Source organism: Phyllobates terribilis, unplaced genomic scaffold (genome assembly GCF_046119375.1).
Source record: "Phyllobates terribilis strain yellow unplaced genomic scaffold, ASM4611937v1 Scaffold_1__5_contigs__length_1240528914, whole genome shotgun sequence".
Classification (NCBI taxonomy): domain Eukaryota; kingdom Metazoa; phylum Chordata; class Amphibia; order Anura; family Dendrobatidae; genus Phyllobates; species Phyllobates terribilis.
In genome coordinates this window covers 93291274-93312962 of record NW_027362761.1, presented here as the reverse complement: position 1 = coordinate 93312962, position 21689 = coordinate 93291274, and the positions used below count along the sequence as shown (strand labels likewise).

The window sequence follows — 21689 nt, the reverse complement described above, 5'->3', positions numbered from 1 at the left end:
ATCTGGTCTTGTCAATCGGAGATGAGGGGGTGCGGAAAAGTAATTTTATGCACGCCTTTGTGACACAGTACAGTCCCTATCAATGTGTGGATCGTTGAAATAGCTGCTGTGTGAAAGCGTCCTAACCACTGCCGAGATCGTTGGATCGCTGGGGCGGCCGAAATCGTTGGGAAGTTCTGCATGTTTGACAGCTCCCCAGCGATCACGAAACGACTCCAGCGATCCCAAAACCGTGACGTAATAACTATCTCGCTAGCGATCATGTGTGACGGAGCCTTTACACTGACAGGTATCGCCATGTCTATCAGTATAGGGACAGCCCTGTCGGGGTGGGGCTACAAGATCTCCTGTGTCTTGCTGCCAGAAACATCTCTGCGATTTGCTGGTACGCAATTATATATTTTATTACAGAGGTTTCCAACCGCCGGTCCGCGGACCAGGACCGGGCCGTTGGGGTTTTTCAGCTGGTCCGCGGTGCCGCTGACAGTTGTAGAGGATCAGCAGGGAGAAAGCCAGCATGTGATCAGTAGCCTATAAGAAAAGAGGAGGAGGGACTGGCAGTGAATAGATAATTAGCCATGCGGCCCTACTCGCAGAATGTGCTCAGGCAGGAGCAGGGACAAGCAGGTCATGTGTGTCCAGCGCTCCTTCCCCCTCCTTCTAGCTGCGAGTTGGAGGGGGAGGGGCTCTGGATGCTAATGGCCAGCTAGATATGACGTCAGGTGTCCCACCCTTATGACTCCTGTAGCTGTGTTCTGGTGTTGTGCAGCCCAGCAGCTGATTTTCTGGTTAAAGTGAAAAAAGCAAATAACAGTGAAAATTCATAGCAGCAGTGGCTGTGTCCAGTAGCAGCAGTAGTGGTCATCATCAGATGGGACCGTCTTGCCGACCACTGTTTTATTATATTCAAAGTCGCATGTGACTTTCATTAAAGTCTGACACTCGCAGATCGCAATGTGATAGCATAGGAAATCATTAGATGTGTTATCACAATAAGGGCAGAGACAGACTGCTGTATAACTCCTGAGATGATGGTATCGCACTGAACAGCCTGGCCGGCACCTTTCCTGACCTGAGCATGACAGTGTGATGTATTTCTATGCAGCTGTCAAGGTCAGGTCAGGAGGCCAGAGAGCCAGTATGTGGTTTACGATGCAATCCTCACACGAGAAATACGGCAGTGTGTCTCTGCCCTAATACTCATTTCCATAACCTGCCTCTTGGACTAGTCAACTATAGGTGAATTAAAATTTACACACAGAAATGTCTCAGCAGTATACCTTAAAATGCCAAAAAGCTTCAGATCACAAACTATAGGTCGGTCTTCTAAAATGATTGTAGCAATAGAAGGGCATCATACAGGCTTGGGGAAATGGTACAAGAAAACTGACTTTTAGTACTAGCTCCCTATGACTGTGCAATCTTTTTCTCTTAAATGCTGCAACATTTCAGAGTAAAACACATGAACTGGTCTCTGATTCCTGCCGCTCTAGGATCTGCCAGCATCAATCAGCTGACGGGTTCCTTTATTTTATTTTTTTTAGAGGCTGGTAAAACCCTGTAGGGCGTTGTCCTAGCTGGCATGATCTTCAGCTGATCTGTGTACAGCAGACTGGAAAACATTACATCTGCCATTATGGGGCAGCAATACTGTATTAACACAGTAGAATCAGAAGGTAATTCTCCATTGTTAGTAAGAGATGTCTGTAGCTTTATGTTGAGCCGCGACCCCACTATCAGTATTCGGTCAGTGTGGTGTGTGCTGCCTTTTTTTTTTTTTTTCTCAGGAGTGGGAGCCAAACCCAGGTGAGGAACAATCAGAGAAAAGGTATAATAGAAACTAGTCACCAATTCTACATTTATCACCAACTGATAAATACTGATAGTGGGGCCATGGCCTTAGGCTATGTGCACATGATGCAGAAATACTCAGGATTTTTTCCTGAGCGTTTCTGCATCTCCCTGGCAGAAAAAAACGCATGCAGGTTGTACATGTGTTTTCCTGCCAGGGACATGCGGAAATGGAGCGGTTACCCACTGACATTTCCGCATGCGGATTGACAAGCGATTAGCATCACTTGGAAAGTGCTTATGACAACTAGGTCACACTATATAAATCCATGCAAACTGGATGTATACTTACCCTCCGATGGCCCCCGGTGTCCCGCTCACTCCGTTCTCCCTTGCCGGCAACAGTGATTTGAAAGACCTGCCGACGTCAGCGTCACGTGACCCGTCACATGACTCTGACGTCAGCGCAGGTCCTTCAACTCACTGCCAAGTGCCGGGAACCAAGCAGGAGCGGTGCACGGGCCGACAGAAGGCAAGTATACATTTATTTTTTAATGGTACCTGGGTGTGGATGAGACTCTCCTCTCATCCAGACCCGGGTACCATCCGCACATTAGAACGCGTGGATTACGCATCTACATATGCGGTCTAATGCAAGTCAATGGCAGCTGTTAGGATCATTCAGCCATGGAGGGTCCTTGTTGGAGTCGGGGTATCCCCGTAACAAGAAATACACAGACACGTAGTGTATAATCAAGTACTGGGAAGCCCCTGAGCGCGTCTGCCTCTATAGGTGCTGTCCCTTTATTTATACTAATAATCATAGTTTTTTTGTCACACATGCGCAGTAAAATGCCTTTGTTTCACAAGCAGTGAAGTGATGATTCATAACAGTGGAATGTTGATAAGAAAGTTTCATAAGCAGAAAAGTGATAATTCATAGCAGTAGAAGGTTGCTGAGACAGCTAAAAACAAGTTACAATCTAATTTCTGGGCGTCAGTCCAAATGTCCAGATAAGGGAAGAATAACTTCATCTGTGTCTTACATCGTAGTCTTGGGTGAAGTATAACTCCTATCATCCTCTCAGTCCCCCCTTTGATTCTTCCTTATGGACTTTTGGTAGAAAACCTGGTCCGGGAGTTCTTTTTTTTTTTTTTCATATTCTTGAGTCCGTGTTACAAAGCTTATTTATGCATATTAAAATAATTTTTAATCCTATTTTAAACACTACATATATGACTACTATAATTAGCACAATCTGTAATATACCTTGCAGAATTCCAGCCACCCAACCTCCAATACCCTTAAACCAGTTCTTTGGGTTGAGAAAGGAGAAGGTGTCTGACCACCAGCTATCTTTATTTTGGTCATTGTGTCTGTCATATTCATCCCGTAATCGTTGTATATCTGCCAGCTTGAACCTCATACTCATTGTACTGTTTGGATCTATGTAATGACAACAGGTTGGACCAATAATTTGACACATTCCTCCCTGGGCTGCAGTTAGGTAGTCTAACACTACAGTATGTTGATTAGTAACAATTATAAGTTGATTTTGGACAGCTATACTAGTATTAAGTATATCCATAATATCCCATATCTGATCATCTAGATAGTCGGTGGCCTGAACTAATTTATCCCACATCTGCATCAACATTGGATACACAAAGAAAGTGCTGAATATTTTATTAGGAATTCCCATTTGGACCACATGTGGCCTACCTGAAGGTCTAGGCGAGTTGTCGGCTGCTCTTTTGTATAGTGTGTGTTTAGGTACTGCTTGCATATCTACCTGCTGATTCTGAACTATAAATGTGGCCGGTGTTAAGCGTCCTAGAGTACATGCACCTTTTATTCCTACTGGGAGCCATTTGTATGCTCCATTTCCACAAATCCAGAAGGTTCCTTCAGGCAGATCCCATATTGCAGAGTGTTGGAGCACCAACCTATGTACCAAATCTAAAAATTTAGATACATTCTGAAGTATACACCAAGGGGGTTTTTGACCTAATGGACTACAGTATCCTGCATCTGGATTTTCACAAGTCGGTGTACCTGGGTCATATGCACTTGACTCATTACATAATATATTACCTGGTATCTTTGAACATGTATCATTGTTTCCATCGGGGAATAATTGTGAATATTTCCAACCATTATTGTGTATGTATTTTTCTACTATATCAGGTTTAAAAGGTTGAGAAGAAGATACTGTGCTACTAAAACTGAGTTGTATATTTTCTGTAGGAATTAACCCTAAGTCTGTTAGTCCCGTCTTATTTCTAGGAACCCATACACCTCCTTTAAACGCTAAATATTGTAAGTTGTTTATTTTTCCGGTCATATTACCTTGCCACCAGGGAAATCCCACCCACCCCACAACTGGGATGGCAACAGTGGTGTTCCATAATCTAGAATTAACTGTTTGGTTATTTGCTAATTTGTCTGAGCAATTAGTCCATGTAAACACTTCCTCAGGGGTCATGGGTACGGCCAGGAAGGGTATGCTCGTGGCTGATATTGGAGAATGCGTACAAATCCAACAGTCTGCTATTTTCTGTCCGCCATCGAGCAGCCCGTTTACCAATGTCTCATGATGTTTTATAAATTTATTATCTGCAGGTTTTGGGGAACTTAGTTTATCCCACAGGTCTCCCTGATCTATCGTTATAGCTAACACAAGTACAATCACCACTATTTCTTTTTGCAATGGCTTGCATGTACCCATGCTGATTTTCCTTCCAATTTTACTGCAGTTGGAGTTGTCAATAACACCTGATATGGACCCTCAAATCTGGGTTCTAGCGTTCTTCTGTTATGTCTTTTTACGTAAACTTCGTCTCCTGGTTGCAGCTTGTGCGTTCCCTCAATGGAATCAGGATCTGGAATGGAAGAGAACACTAAAGAGTGTATTTTAGACACATGCTTACATAAATTTTGTACATAAGCAGTTAAGCTTTCAGTTTCTAACATTAAAGTCTGTGGGAAATACAATCCTGTATTGGCAACTCTACCAAACAATATTTCATGGGGGGTGAGTTTGCTCTTTCCCTGGGGGGTGTTTCTGACTGAATACAATGCTATTGGGAGACACTCAGTCCATGGTTTCTGTGTTTCTGCCATGGCTTTCTGTATTTTTAACTTAAGTGTTCCATTCATTCTCTCAACCTTACCAGAACTCTGTGGGTGGTAAGGGGTGTGTAGTTCACTTTTTATACACAACATTTTCATTACATTCTGAAAGATCTCTCCAGTAAAATGTGTACCTCTATCTGACTCGATCACTTCTGGGATACCATAACGGGGTACCAGTTCATGTGCTATTTTTACTGCAGTGACTTTAGCCGTGGCTGTATGAACTGGATAAGCCTCTGGCCACCCCGAAAACATGTCCACACATACCAGTACATACTCATAGTGTCCATGCTTAGGCATCTGGATGTAATCGATCTGAAGTCTCTGGAACGGATATAGTGGTCTTACATGGTGCTTCTGGGGGGTCTTAACAGTCCTGGATTGTGGGCTAAACAGATTTCACAAGAACCACATTTTGCTCGAGCTACCTGGCCGAACCCTGGGGCTAACCACTTCTGTCTGACCCTCTGTATCATACCGTTTGCAGACACATGTGTAGGTCCGTGGGCTTCACTGACCACAACAGGGTACCACGCTCGGGGGAGACAAAGCTCATCTCCTTTTCTCCATAGTCCTTCTTTTTCTTCTGCCCCCTGTTTCTGCCACTCTTCTTTTTCTTCTCTACTCACCTGCTGGTGGGCTTCTTTGAGCCGTGTAATTAAGTCAAATTCTGATACTGCACTAATAGTGTGGTCAGTTGTCAGAGGTTTTACTGCAGCTCGCTTAGCAGCCTTGTCGGCTCGGTCATTACCCCTAGCTATCTCGGTGTCGAGTCTTACATGTGCAGGTACTTTTATTACTGCTACTTGTTTGGTTGAGGCAGCTGATTCTAGGATTTGTCTAATCATTTGTCCATGTTTTACTGGTTGACCTGAAGCTGTCATGTAACCTCTAGCTCTCCATATACATCCAAAATCATGTACAATACCATATGCATATCTAGAATCAGTAAAAATATTAGCGTTTTTTTCTTTTGCTAACTTAATGCTCGTATTAGAGCTAATAGTTCAGCTTCCTGGGCTGAACAGCTGGCCTGCATTGGCTCAGCTTCAATAACATCATGATCTGATACAATGGCATAACCTGTGTGAAAGTTACCAGTTTCATCTGCATACCTACTACCATCTATATACATATGTAGGTCTGGATTGTCAAGAGGGGTGTCCTGTACATTAGGTAGCCCTTGTGTTTCTTGTTCTATACACTGTAAGCAATCATGTATTATATTGTCTTGTTCGTGGTATTGTAAAAAATTTTCATCTTCGTCTTCCTGACCTCCTTCCACTCCCCCCTTTGTCTCTAGTGGTAACAGAGTGGCTAAATTTAGAGACAATATGCGGCGAAAAGTGAGGTTTGGTGGCATTAGTAAGGAGCATTGTAATCTAAGATGTCTAGCCATTGAAATGTGTTTTGGCAATACCTGATTCAGTATGCCATGTACATCATGTGTAGTTTGTACTATTAAGGCATGGTCTAGTACTATTTCTGAGGCTTTTTCTACCAAAAGAGAGACAGCTGCTACTACTCTGACACATGATGGTGCAGCTTTGGTAACATTATCTAATTGAGCAGAATAGTATGCGACAGGTCTTTGTTTATTTTCATGTTTCTGTGTTAGTACTCCTGTAGCATGATTAGACATTTCCGCAGCCATTAATTGGAATGGTTTGGCGTAGTCTGGGATTCCCAAGGCCGGGGCTGACATGAGACCTTTCTTGAGGTCTTGAAAGGCTATGAGCGCTGATTCAGTTAACTGAAAAGGCTCGATTTTTAAACAATCATATAGAGGTTGCATAAGCTGACTAGCATGTATAACCCATTGTCTGCAGTGTGATACTATTCCCAAAAATGCTCTTAATGTTTTGTAGTTCTTGGGAGGAACAAGATCTCTAATGATTTTTAGTCTGTCGGCGGTGAGGTGCCGAATACCTTGTGAAATGCAGTGTCCTAGAAATACTACCGTAGTCATACAAAGTTGTACTTTTTTCTTGTTAACTTTACAGCCCATGTCTGCTAGAAATATTAACAACCTTATTGTGTTGCTGTTTGCGGACTCTTGAGCAGGGGCACATAATAATAATAGGTCATCAACATATTGAAGAATTACAACCTCATCCGTAGGTTTGAAATTTTGAAGAACTGATCTCATAGCTTCTGAGTACAAGGTAGGTGAATGTATCATACCCTGTGGTAATCTTGTCCATGCTAATTGTCTATTCTTAAATGTAAATGCAAACAGTTTGTAACAGTCTGGGTGTAATGGTACTGAAAAAAATGCATTTGATAAGTCTATGACAGAAAATACTCGTGCTGTTGCTGGGATCTGTGATAGCAACGTGTGTGGATTTGGCACAACAGGAGTAATAGGTTCCAAAATTTTATTTATCTCTCTTAAATCGTGTACCATCCGGTATCTAGCAGCTGACCCCTCAGTAGATTTCTTTTTTACGGGGTACAACGGTGTATTGGCTGGTGACTTTACTTCTATCAGTACTCCAGTTTTTAGATAATCTTTTATCTGTTCTCCTATGGCGTGTTCTTGTTGGGCACTAATAGGATACTGTCTCAATTGGGGTAGTGTCACACCTGGAACAGGAGTGACTTTTACTGGAGCTATTGGCATTAGTCCTACATCGGTGTCATGTTGTGCCCATAATTTTTCTGGTACCTCAGAAAGATCTAAAATAATTTGGGTAGGGGCAGGATCTTTCTCATCCTCTAAGGCTTGGACTTTTACAATGTTTTCTAGAGACTCTTGGTCATCAGGCACCAAAATTTGGACTCTACCATCCTCCAAAAATTGGATATTCATTTCTGTCTGCTTTAATAGGTCTGTACCTAGAAGACAAGTAGGTGCCCCTTTGACAAAAAGAAATTTAGATAAAAAATATTTTAGATCCTATCTTTGTTTCAAGGGGAATACTATATGGGAGTGGCCTGATTCCTCCATCATACCCTTCGGTATAGGTTACATCATCTGATAAACAATCAGCATTTGGTAAGGCGTCTTCATTGAGGACGGAGGAAGTTGCTCTGGTATCTATTAGAAAAGGGCATTGTTTTCCTGCTACTTTTACCTGAATTATTGGGCGCCTTCCAGTCAAAGTGGTTTGCATCACGTCTAGTCACTCGCTTGCTGCAGGAGCAGAAGCCTGTACTGTCTTTTCTTGTGATTCTCTTGGGACATAGGTACCATCTTCTATATCCCTGGCTTTTTTCCTGCATTCTCTAATCCAATGTCCTGGTTTCTTACAGTAGTGACATGGATTAGTTTTCTTATCCAAGTTCCCTTTGTCATAGGTCTGATTTGATCTGTTGTTTTTATTGACCAGACTATTATTTGCTGCTACTCTGACGGGTTTGGATGCTGCCTCACGCATATCCATTTCTATCCCTAATAGTTTTTGTCTGACTATCTGGGGATCATCTAAGGTTCTCCAATCAGGAGTTGCAGCCTTGAACTTTTCCCTAAGTTTTGGGTTAAGATTCTCTATAAAAGTTTTTGTCATCAGTCGAATGACTCCTTCATTGGTAAGGTCCATTCCCTCGTCTCTGTAACTGTTTTCTATCGCTAAGTAGTATTCATCTACAGGCTGTCCTGACTTGTGGGAGACAGTTCCTGAAGTCCCTCTCATTCGTTGTTTAGTTCTCATAAACTCCATAAGTCTGATCATAAAATTCTGTCCTGACAGTGCGGTATTTGGATCCTCACCATCTACTGGTTGAGGTCTATGAGGTTCTATAACTGTCATCAATTCCTGATACAACCCTGGTGTCATTTTCATTCTACATAATTCTGTCCATGTTCCATTATGGGTGTGTATTATCTGCTGTATGTACGTAGCAAATCTTAGTGGGCATTGTATTGGATCTGGTGCATTCTGAAGTAGGGACATTCCCTCAGCGGGGGTCCATGGAAAATATTGTCTAGTCTGATGGTATCTAGTTACTCTACGCGGTGGATTGCCACCATCTTCTTCTCTGTATGGTCGACTGAGGATACGCACTGGTGCCAACATATCATGTGGTCGTGGTGCTCCACATCCTGCACATGTGTCTCTCCAGTCTGGATTCTGGAGTCCACAGTTTGTACATGTCCATCCACCCGGACCCCGAAAATCAGGATACAGTGTGGGTTCTGACCTGGGCTGATATGGTGGTGCCAATGGGTTCATTTGTTTACTGTTTTCTGTTTGTACAATGGGACCCTGTCTGACTAGAGTTCTCCATAATCCATTGTCTTTATTAAAAGTCCAATGGTCTGTCTCTGCTGTTTTTGATAGTTCGACCATGGCCTCTACTTGTTCCTGCCATCCTTTGTCTCTTATCACTCCTGCTTTTCTAACCCGAATGTCCTCCCATAGTTTCCTGTTAAACCTGTCATGCCTTGCTACCTGAAAAGTTTTGCAAACTTTCCCTAAATTCTTAGTTGCTTCTACACCACACCTTTCTTTCACGATTGTATAGACATCTTGTTCATCATTTGTGGTCTTAGTCTGTTTGTTGCCCATTTTTCCTGACTATTCCTACCTTAGGAGGCTTTTTGGGTTAGATAAAATATATTCTATATTTTACCTTTCCTCGTTACCTATTCTGTCCTAAGGAGCCAGTATCTGAAACGGTTTCTCTGGACCGTTTTGTCTGAAGTGTAGAGTAATTCTAACACATATATATATGGCAACAAGGGCAAGACCAACAATACATAAAATGAACCATACAGTCTCCATTATATATCGTGTCCCTGGAGTATTATCATTACTTCCATGGGCTCATTCTGTCAATCTCTTATCCGTCAAAAAGGAGGACAAAGGTTCGGGAGTTAAGCGTGAGCGAAGGTTTCCCCGAAAGGACACAACCTTATGACTCAGTTAGGCAATCTACGTAATACTTATGTCATCTACCTTAGTGCGGCTTATGAGGCTATTCCCGACATCCACATCTCTTTCATACCATCCGTTTCATAACCTTCTCTGACCTCTCCTTCGGCAGATCCTACAGTATATACATGAATGACCCGAGCTATAGGTATCCTTCTCTACTACTAGTTCCTCAATCCCAACACAAGATATGCATGAAATTTACGGACTATCGCAGAGCAGATGTAAGAGAACTAACAGTGTCTCTTACCTGGCCAGGTTTGTCATCTGCTGTTCCGATGTCCCAATCTCAGCGGTTACTCGTGCCGGTCGATGAACTTGAAGGAATACGCAGACCTCGGGTCCCTGTTCGGGCGCCAGGAATTGTTAGGATCATTCAGCCATGGAGGGTCCTTGTTGGAGTCGGGGTATCCCCGTAACAAGAAATACACAGACACGTAGTGTATAATCAAGTACTGGGAAGCCCCTGAGCGCGTCTGCCTCTATAGGTGCTGTCCCTTTATTTATACTAATAATCATAGTTTTTTTGTCACACATGCGCAGTAAAATGCCTTTGTTTCACAAGCAGTGAAGTGATGATTCATAACAGTGGAATGTTGATAAGAAAGTTTCATAAGCAGAAAAGTGATAATTCATAGCAGTAGAAGGTTGCTGAGACAGCTAAAAACAAGTTACAATCTAATTTCTGGGCGGCAGTCCAAATGTCCAGATAAGGGAAGAATAACTTCATCTGTGTCTTACATCGTAGTCTTGGGTGAAGTATAACTCCTATCATCCTCTCACAGCGAAGACGCAGCACTTCCGCAAAATAATTGGTAGTGCTGCGTTTTTTTTCCACAATGATAATCCGCAGCGGAATTTTCCGCAGCATGTGCACAACACATGCGGATTATCATTGGGGAACATGGCAGGCCTTCTACCATGCGTTTCCGCAGCTGCAAAAAAACGCTGCGGAAACGCATTAAAAATGCATCGTGTGCACACAGCCTTAGACACACGAGACTAATTCTATCAGACTCTACGATACAGCTACATTGATCTGCCACAAGAATAGATCCAGTATTACCAGTTTGCACATGTAGTGGTGGGGGGGGGGGGGTGTGCTTTCAACTCATCAGGCTGAAATCGCATATGCAGTTTGAGCTGAAACTCGAAAGGACCGGGTATTATAAGGCAGGGTGGATTTGATTTAAATCTAACTGATTTAAATCACTAGTCAATAAGGCGTGATTTAAATCAAAGTTTCTACCTAAACTAGTTCTTGCTACTTTAACATGCAAGTAGATGAAGATTTTTAGAATCACTTTTTATATTACTTTTTTCTCCCCAGTTTAATTGGTTAATCATTCATATTTGGACACCACTGTTCTGTTGTACTTAGGAAGGAGAAAAATAATCCTGACCTTAATAACAATTTAAATAGATTTATTCAACTGAAACAATAACAACATTACAGCATAAGTTATTTGCTTAAACAAACATCCATGTTTGTTAACTAATTTGGCTAAACAAAATATATATATATTTTAAGAAACTTAGACTGTCAGCCCAGCCGACACATGAAAAACTTAAATACTACTGTCCCTGCTGTCCTCTGTAGCTCACTCGTCGTCATCTTCTTCATCTTCTTCTTTGTTCCTATTCATAATCTGGAAAAGAAAAACAAGCTTTCCTGCTTTATTGGGTCCCAACCGATTTCTCAATTTAGAATGAATGAGTCCAAAGGAAGAGAATATTCTTTCAACGCCTGCAGAAGAAGCTACTGCTGTTAAAAGTGAAATCATTACTTGAACAGTCTCTAAATCCAAGCGCTTAAGTGACTTCCACCAGTTTACTGGTGTGACCTTCCTTAAAATATCTTCAGCAAACATATATTTCTTGAATGCTTCCCCCTTAGCTCTGAAGTTTATTATAGTTGGCATTAAAGATGGATGATTGCTGGATACCCATGTCATAGCTAACTCCTCTTCCTCAGCACTTAGGTTTTGACCCTGATATTGGATATTGACAATATTTGCCAAAAAATGAGCTGGAGTCAGTGCTTGTCCCATTCGTTTGTTTACTGCTTGTAATTTAATTCTGTCCATGTGTAGTTCTGTTTTTAAGTGTTCACTCAGTTCCTTCCAAATTTCAACAGCATTCGCAATAAAACAGCTATTTTTCTGTATTTTGTTTAAAGCTTGAGAGATGGGTTTCAGGAAGCTCAGCATATGTTCAACATTTCTCTTAAGCCCAATGTTGAGGATTTTGGCCGTGACAGTGCCATCTATTTTATCTCGATTTTCTTCACAAAGTGTCATCAGAATAGGCCAGTTTTTGATATACTGCTCAAAACAGTCCACCACAGAGTTCCATCTAACATCTTGTGGGAGCGTTAGCTTGGTTCCACCCATCCTTTTCAGAGCTGCTGCAGCAAAATGATTATTACGGAAGTATTTAGCAATTTCAACAACATTAGCCTTTATTTCTGGAACACTTAAGTCTTTGGCTAAGAGGTGCAGCAAATGAGCACTGCAACCATATGTTATTAGCAGCTTTGTATTCCCTCCCTGCTCTTCTAAATTTCTTCTCATCTTGGATACGTTTGCAGCATTGTCAGTGACCAAACTGCGTACTAGACATTTGAATTTTTGTTCACATGTTATAGCTTTTACTGCCACTTGTAAGTATTCTGCTGTGTGTGCATTTCCTGACGTATCAGTTGTTTGTGCAAGGAAGACTTTACCTTCTTCTGTTGTTATACAAGCACATACAATAGGATCATTGTGGACATTACTCCACCCATCAATACTTAGGTTAACAATTTTACCCTCCAGAGCTGTTGCACATTGCTCCATTTCTCTGTCATACACTTGATCCAGCAGTTTCCCTGCAACATCAGCTCTGCTGGGTGGACTGTATCCAGGTCTCAGTGACTGAACCATATTAATGAAATGTGGGTTCTCAGTCAGACGGAAAGAAGAGTTCGTTGCATAAATAAACTGGGCAATTTTTTTCATCAATCAACTCTTTTTCTAATCTGCTAGTTCTTATCACAAACCTATCTATGGTGGTTCCAGGAGGGTAAAGGTTTTTTCTTCCTTTTGGGTGATGGTGATATGTGGCTGTGGGTGTCTGATGATGCTGCTGCTAATGAAGCACTATCCTGGATGGATAACTCTGAAACTGTAGAACAGGATGATGGTGATCTTGGAGGTGGATAGTTTCCAGAATCCATGAATTCCCCTAAACAAAAAGTCAATGCTGTTATTTTATTGTTTATACAATTTCTGCTTATTGTACACAACACATCACTGCCCCTGCCCCAAAAGGAATATTTGTTTTTCTTCATAACTGTACCAAATGACAGTAACATGCAGTAATAATAAGAAATATAATTTTTCTCACACATGACCGTTCAGTCTTTAAAAATGGTAAACATTTTTATTGAATCCTAACAGATCTTGCCTGTTCAGAAGTGTTTCTTTGGTCATTTTCATCACCGCACTTCTCATGATGTTGCCTCATTCGCGCCACCAGGCCTTGCATCTCTTTGTTGCATCTTTGCATTTTGCACGCATGCCTGCCTTACCGATGGGCGAAGGAGCTTCATTAAAATATTCCCAAACTGGGTCTTTTACAGCCTGCTGCCATTATAAGGAAAGAATGTAATAAACCTCAGATCGTACACACAAACAGATCCAGACTTGTCTGTCTGTGGCTATGCTGCAGTATTGTGCTCAAAGTTTCACTTTCATTTTCTTGTCTGCTTGCCCTTCCTCCTCCTCACACTTAGATTCACATTCTTCTTGTGTTGTGCAGATCTATTCCACTCCAAACAATCAGAAACATATTGTCTAACTTCTTGGACTTGGCACTGAAGGGGTTGATTCTGTATTCATAGGTTTGTAGAACAATAGGATTAAGGTCTTTTTCTCAACTCTGTTCATGTTGTAACATTTTTGCCATGAAGAAGAGGCTGGGACCTCTGCGGAGTCAAATTCAGTTTTGAGAACTGCGTAAGTAAAGCGAGCGTCTGTGATAATATAGGAGAGAAACTGCCCACTAATCCTTCAGAAACCTCTGGAAGAGCATGGCATTGTGAATGTTACACATATACAGCCTTTATTCTACTGAGTTAAACAACTCAGCTTTATCTCATGATGGAAGAACCTTTGGATGGTAAAATATTTTCCTCAAAAAGCAGTTTATTGTAAAAAAAAATCCTTTTTTTTTTTTTTTTTTTTTAAAAAAAACATTGATTTTTATCCACCCTGTTATAAGGGAAGGGCTAGTGGTAGATTCACCCCTGACTTTGGTTCAAGAAGGCATCAAAAATTTTATGATTCCCAACCTAAAAATTAGTACATACACAATCAGCTTCCCTTGTGCATTGCTGGTTGGTTGCTGTGGGCACCTGATGGACATTTTAGGCATATGTAGTCTATATTCCAGTGTCCTCCCACCCTTCATAAAGCCACATTTTGAGGAAGATGGGTTCCTGTAATAGTGCATGTGAAATTATTGCTTCCATTAATTATGAAATGCTGATGAAAGATCTCAATTTCCTAATACAAGTGTTAAGTAAGGTTCAGGAAGCGTCTGTTTCGGTGTGTCTCCAAACCCTGAGGCATTATGTTACTCTTTTTAAGCTGATTCATATTATTGACTTGACTCATTTTGGATGGGTCACACTACTGTCTGTAAATGATTTGCAATTGACTCAAAATAAGTTATGTCACTGCTAGAACTTGTATCCAACCGGCAGGTGGTTTTATTGCAAATTACTTCTGTCGGTTTGGTAGACCAGGACTGGAGGAAGGGAAAGGGCACCTCAGCTCCATTCAAGACTGCTATGCTAAAGCCCTATCCCTGGCTTCCAGAGCCCTGATTTCAAAGGTTCTTACAGCTCCTTATCAGCAGTATATCAAATATTAAGCCTAGATGTCCCAACTGCGGAATCCCCATTCAAGAGCCACTTATCTGATTATTTAAACATGGATCTACCAAGTCCTTCAAACAATCCTAAAACTGGTTTGTCTCATGAGAACTGAAGCCCATTAGTGGCCGCGGATAGGCGGTAGAGGTCACATGCTGTTGAGCTGCAGTATTCACGGAACTGAAAACTGCAGCACATCAGGGGTCACTGATTGGGTTTTCCCAATAGTGGACGACCCGCTTTAAGAAATATGACTTCAATAAATATTAGCATTTCTGTACTATTTTGCTCCTTCGGAAGACATGCTCTTATGCCAGCCATAACCCCCGACGGCAGGCTGCTCCTAGGCCTAGTATGGCAGCAGATAGTGGAGTATATGATCATGCTCCATTGTAAGTTAAAGGGGCATTCCTCTCACTAACCACTGATTAGGTGATGATTCTTAGATTGGTTAGGTTCAACTTTTTTTTTTTTTTTTTTTTTTTTCTGTAATGGTAACTTATCTATCCGTGCATATGTGTACTATTTTGATAAAAGCAAATGAGTGAATTTAAAGGCTAATACATTACTTCATATAAAGGCTAAGATTTATTGCTAGGTGTTGCAAAACCTGTATTGTAGTGGCAGGCTGCAGCCATACTTGCACACTGCTTCCTTCTTACTCAATTGTTCAAAGTTCCCAATTGTGCAATTAGATAAAGATTTCTTCCTTCTCCTAAATTAATAGAGCATGACTCTTAACTTTGGCTTCAGCAAATGTAGATTGTGTCACCTTTCTAATCCTCATCAAAGGGTGTGTTTTTCTGAGATGGCATAGTAACCAGGGCTGTGGAGTTGGTAAGCCAAACTTCCGACTCCTCAATTTCCATGACTCCGACTCCCTCATACATGGCTCATGTTTAAGTGATAAATTTACTGTAGCACAGATTAATCTCAGTTAAAAGTCTAGACCCTTAGATCAGGAATAGGACAGACATTTATAGGACATTTCATAACTTTCCCAGATTCTTATGAAAAAAATATTCCCCACAAACTGCATTGAACTACTGTACCCAATTTATTATATATTTTAGGAGTCAGTCCATTTTATACCGGACTCCACATCCCTGATAGTGACCTGTCAGAAGTTTTGATTGCTGGGGGTCTTGGCACCTGCACTACAAAAATCTTTTCAACAAAGTGTGTGAAGTGCTCAGCTAAGCTGGTAGCCCCTTAGGTTTATGATGACTTTTTTTATTTTTACTCAACTGTATTGGCCTTTAAAGCAAAAGTATCCTCTTTGAAGAGGGCCTGTCACTTGTCATATATAATTTCTTTACCTGCTTTAAATTCCACTGTTCTTTCTTCCTGATATAAACCACCCCCCCCTTTTATTTATTTATTTTTTTACACCCAGTTTGTAAATCTAGTCTTGTTGGCCAAGGAGGCATCTTTTTAAGGATCACACCTCCTTGGCTAACGCTATAGGCCCAATACATCAAGATTGATGTTCATATCAGTCTTGAGGAGATGGGCTGAATTCAGACACTCTTGATTAATGAAGAGGCATTACCCCCTTTTCATGAATTAGGAGTGTCAAATGAGTGGTGTGCACCTTACCACAAATCTTACTCCAACCCTATGACGAGCGGTGGTCATCATGCAGCTCCACCGCCTACCATGTCGGAGCTGGGTGGAAATGACATGAGAATGCCAAATTGCCTATTTTTAACGTAGCTGAAAGTCGTGCTAAAATTGCAACTTTTCCAAGCTTTTTATTCCAGAATACTGGGGGGGGGGGGAGATTTGCTGAATCACACCCTATGTCTAAGGGGTAACGTTTCTCCTTGTGGAGAGTGACATGCAGGCTCTGGCATGTCAAAGTAAGGAGGCTTATTTGCCGTGCAATGCTCCTCTGGGAAATTTAATATCCAAATTGCCTCTTCAGAGAAAGAGGACTTGAACTCTATAGCGCCACATTACCCCTTAGACCTCAGTCCAGAGCCTCACATCTAGCCAAATCAGTTCTCATACTTTGCACTGACGAGGGCCAACAGCCCGAAACACTGTCTGCAAATTGAGATTCTGATTTTGCTTTTATCCTAAGTCATATTTCACGCCTCTTTAAAGGGTCGATTGTGACTTGTAGGATTGCTGCTTCCAATAGGTGGCGCTATAGAGTACAAGTCCTCTTAATCTCTGAAGAGGCAATTTGCATCAGGAATGGAAACACACAGGGAGAATAACTCCAGATTTGGGAGAATCCTGGTATTTAGACCAAGTAAATTGCTTCTCTAATTTTAAAACCAGATTTTGATTATATAAATTGTTTTTTTTTTTTTTTTTTGTAAACTATTGTCACAAAAGCTTCTGTTTTCTTCCAAGTTCCAGCATGCTTTACTGTGTAGATCATTTGAACCTGTAGACAGGAGGCGTTTATACAAAAGTGATTATATATAAAAAAAACAAACAAACCGGTAATCTTCTGATGACATTCTCTTTTAAAGGTATTATACTGGAGTGCACCTGGTGTAGGAAGGTCTATTATACAACTGCATTAAGGCTATAACTATCTGGTAATACTGGTTTTCTCCTGTAAAGTGTAATTGTGAAACAGCATTTTCTCCCAGCTTTTAGTAAATCTGTGGTTCTGAGAATTTCTCACCCATACGCAGTGTTTTGTTAATGCCACATGGGATACGGGAGCAGATCTCCGCCAGTGGATTGGTGCGGAATGAATGTTTCATTATAGGATGGGTTCAGGTGTCCGGCCTGGGCTCTTTACTTTGCATCGTGTCTCCAGAGTCTGTTCCATTTTCGGGATCGCTGGAGACATGTTCAGTTGCAGTTTTGCAGAAAGGCCTTGCATAACAAAACTGCGGAGTCACTGTGTAATCTGACTTCCTGTCCTAAGGTTTCATCAGGGTAATGAGAATGGAAGTAAATTGGTGTAAGCCTTAATTGGAAATGTCAGATACAGTGACTATAAAAGAGATTGGTGTAGATTTCAGTATAGTTGTAGAAGACAACCCCCCTCCACCTCCACCAATACTGAACATTACATGGGGTAGTTCCCTATGCTGCTAAGCTGTTCATTCATTCTATCCGTCTTGAACCGCCCCTGTACTATATCCTAAGCCATATAACTGAGTATGAAAGTAATTGCTTGTGCTGACACAACATTTTTAACCTTTTCACTGGATGTGTTGTGCCTCTGATAGCCAGGATAATTTTCAGTTTTGACATGTAAGAAACAAATTATATTCAACCTCTGAACCCTCGTGTTTTATGGCCAATTGCCAAAAATGACTCTCACCCCTTTACACGTACAAGTACCTTCATGCAACTTTGAGGCAAGGTGACCTTTTTTTTCATTAGCGAGAATCCATTACCAAGTGTTTGCTGTGTAATCCGAGAGCAGCATAATATAGGGACAGAGACCCTGATTTCAGTGATGTCATTTGCGGTGTGCAGTTTTAATAAAATCATTGTTTTCTCTGCCCCATAATTGGCTTATGTCTCCACACTGACATATCAGGCCTGGCATGTCACTCTCAAGGAGAAACGTTACCCCTTAGATCCTAGTTTAATTCAGTCCTTCACTTGTAGGTTTAATCTTTTACCAGCAGCATTTTCACTTTTTCAATTGGTAGATCAAATTGGACCCACAATAGCACTGTATAATATTACATGGGAATAATGAACATGGGGGGAGAATGCATTTTTAAATTCCTTTTTATTCTTTATATTTCAGGGTGAATTTAAAACTGCCCTGAGTGAGGCTGGGGAGAAACTTGTAGTTGTTGACTTCACAGCCACGTGGTGTGGGCCATGTAAAATGATCGGACCTTTCTTTGATGTAAGTAATTCGCCTGCATGTGTTATGTAAGGGCGGACATGGTGGCTATTTTCTACAAGTGTTACATAGAGATTTTACAGCAGATTTCACCTTTTGCCATGAAAAACTGGCATAGAATTAACCCCTTAATGGCCTAGGGCGTATTAGTAGGCCCTAGGCCATCACCCCCTGTACAGCACGGGCTCCGGCGCTGATCTGCACTGAACCGGGCTGTCAGCTGTAAGAATCAGCTGACATGTGCCTGCAACAGCTGCGGGTAGAATTGCGATCCACCCGTGGCTGTTAACCAGTTAAATGCCGCTGTCCATATCAGACAGCAGCATTTAACAGCGCCGTGCTGGAAGCGTGGCATTAGCCCTGCCCATCTGTGACCCTATGGTCTCCTATGGAGACTATTGAAGCATGCTGAAAGTGATTGGGGGGGAGGGGATGGTTCTTTAAAAGTTATAAAATAAAAATTATATTTAAATCACCCCCATTTTCGCCCCATTCAAAATAAAATAATAAGGAAAATTAAAACTTCACATACACATTTGGTATCGCCGCATTCAGAATCACCCGATTTATCAATATAAAAAAATTAATCCAATCGGTAAACGGCGTAACGAGAAAATTCGAAATGCCAGAATTACGTTTTTTTGGTCATCGCGACATGGAAATAAAATGCAATAACGGGCGATCAAAACATCGGATCTACCCCAAAATGGTATCTGCAATAAAATAAGCCCTCACCCAACCCCAGATCCCAAAAAATGGAGACGCTACGGGTCTTGGAAAATGGCGCCCCCCTCCCAATTGCCCCAATGTATTTAGCATGTGCTCATAACTGTTTTTGTAATTCCCTTTAGTTGTATGTATTGCCTGTGAGTGGCACTATCACAGGCATCACGTGACCCTGGCTGCAGCCGCCTCTGGCATCCGCTGATGTCACGCCTCACTTGACGTGACACTGTGGATGTAGGGTTACTCCACGCGTCACACCAGGCATCCACTGTGCATCTTACCTCTCCTCATTCATTGGGAAAGCACGCTATGGATGCTGGGTGTGACGTGCGGGGTAACCTCGCCCACATCCCAGCATCCACTGCGGGGAACTGAGTCACTGATGTCACTCCTCACCTGACGTGACATCCACGGAAGAAAGCCGGCTGCAGCAGGGGGTCACGTGATGCCAGTGATAGTGCCACTCACAGGCAATACATACAACTAAAGGTAATTCCAAAAAACTTATGGCCACATGCTAAATATATTGGGGCGATTCAAAAAAGTAGTGGACAACTTCTTTAATATGCTGGGCAATGAGTAAATTATTTTGTATTTTTTATTTTACATATCTGCAGCATGGCCTCGACTCCATGCGGCTCCTTTTCTACATGTGGATGGAGTGTTAAACCCTTGGCGCAAGTGTCTAGAAGTGTATGTTGGTGCCAGGGTTCACATTTGTAGATCTGAACAGTTTCCACACTTCTCAGTTACACAGCCGGCATCTGCCTGTAAGTGCATTAACTGAAGCTGTGTTTAGATGCTGCTGGCAATATTTTAAATGGCAGTGACAAGATTTCGGGGAGCCCAGCAATAGGCTGGGCTTCATACGAGACCTTCAGTTCCACTATAAAAACAGTATTGCAGTTTATAGAACAAATGGTCAAAGATTTACAGGTTCAACTTTAAAGGGGGTTTTCCAGTTTCATAAAACGCCAGGCGCAGTTTGTTTAACAAAAAACAAATTGTTCTTTAGTCACCCTCCCTGGGTCCAGCACTTAGTCCTTGTTGCTGCTTCTAGTGTCTGTTATTACCTGCAGCGCTGGCAACAATGGACCCTAGAAGCAGCAACAGGGAGAACAAAATAAAAAGTAATTGGCATGTTACCAGGATAATAACAGGGTGATGATGATGCTATAGGGGAGGTGACGATAAAATGCTAATAAAAAATAAATGCACTCACTATGAAGGTTAATGCCCTGCTTTATTGTAAAGCACACAATATTTGGCTGACTATTACACCTACACTGCTGAGTACTAGTGCTACAGAGACACGGGAGCAGGAAACCCTCGAGTCTGTGTGCGGTGTATGTTAGACCTAGCAGGTAGTTACCGCTCACTTGCTCAGGTGCAAGCATTCACATGACGGATTATTCTGAAAAGTCACCTGAAACAAATGGTACTTTTTACATGAAGGCTATAAAGCATAGGTTTACCAATTTATAGCATATTGGGATATGAGTCCCTAATATTATATTTGTTGGCAATGCTCAGTTGAGATTGGGTTTTCCCACGAACAAAGTTAATTTCGCTCCACATTTTAATCAATAGATCTTTTGAGTAATAAGTTACTTTTTAAAAAGTCTTTGCTGAGAATCTTATAAATGTGCCCCTGCTGTGTAATGGCCCAGGAGATGTGGTATGATCAGACCGTGTTCCTGCACGATCAGACATAGCTATAATACAGTACACAGCAGGGACACGTGTATAAGATTATCTCAGCACAGGGACATTTAGTTTTTGTTTTTTTTTAGCATCCAATTTTGAAACTTATTTTTATTACAAGATCTATTAAATTTAAAATGCACTTTGTGCGTGGGAAATCCCTGTAAAACAGCATGTATCTAGTCATATATAGATTAACTCTTGGGGCTCAACTCTGAGCCAGGGTGTAGAGCTGCTTAGAGCCGGTCCAGTACACCAGACTAGTACAGGCTCCCATGAACACATTGATAACTATTTGGATGTGTAAATCTAGCCCAAGGGTATGGTCACAAGACCGATGCTCTGCAATTTTCCCTCAGGATTTGCTCAAGTATATTCCAATAGCTGCAAAGTAGCTGAGATTTTATCAAATCTAATCCACCCACTACGCAGATTTTAAATTGGCAGCTTTGTAAATTGTTTGAGGTGCATATGGTGACATTTGCTCCAGTCTTTATGAGAAACCTTCGGATGTCGCAGTAGATCTCGCCACCATACCTTAGTGATTTATGTAGATTATAAATGACCATACATAATCTCGCTCATTCATCTGTCCTTTGTTTCTAGACCCTGAGCACGAAATACCCCGAGGTTGTATTTCTTAAAGTGGATGTGGATGATGCAGCGGTAAATTATATTTCCTCCAAATATCTTGTTTTATTA

At 41.6% G+C, this 21689-nt stretch overlaps 1 protein-coding gene across 1 annotated transcript in view; it reads left to right on the top strand.

Moving 5' to 3' along the window:
• Window positions 1-21689, top strand: part of LOC141210244 (thioredoxin-like) — a 31261-nt gene that overhangs the window by 7524 nt on the left and 2048 nt on the right. The window contains exons 2-3 of the mRNA XM_073664722.1: window positions 18456-18560; window positions 21594-21653. Of these exons, the coding sequence (XP_073520823.1) occupies window positions 18456-18560; window positions 21594-21653 (165 nt within the window). The remainder of the gene's footprint in view (window positions 1-18455; window positions 18561-21593; window positions 21654-21689) is intronic.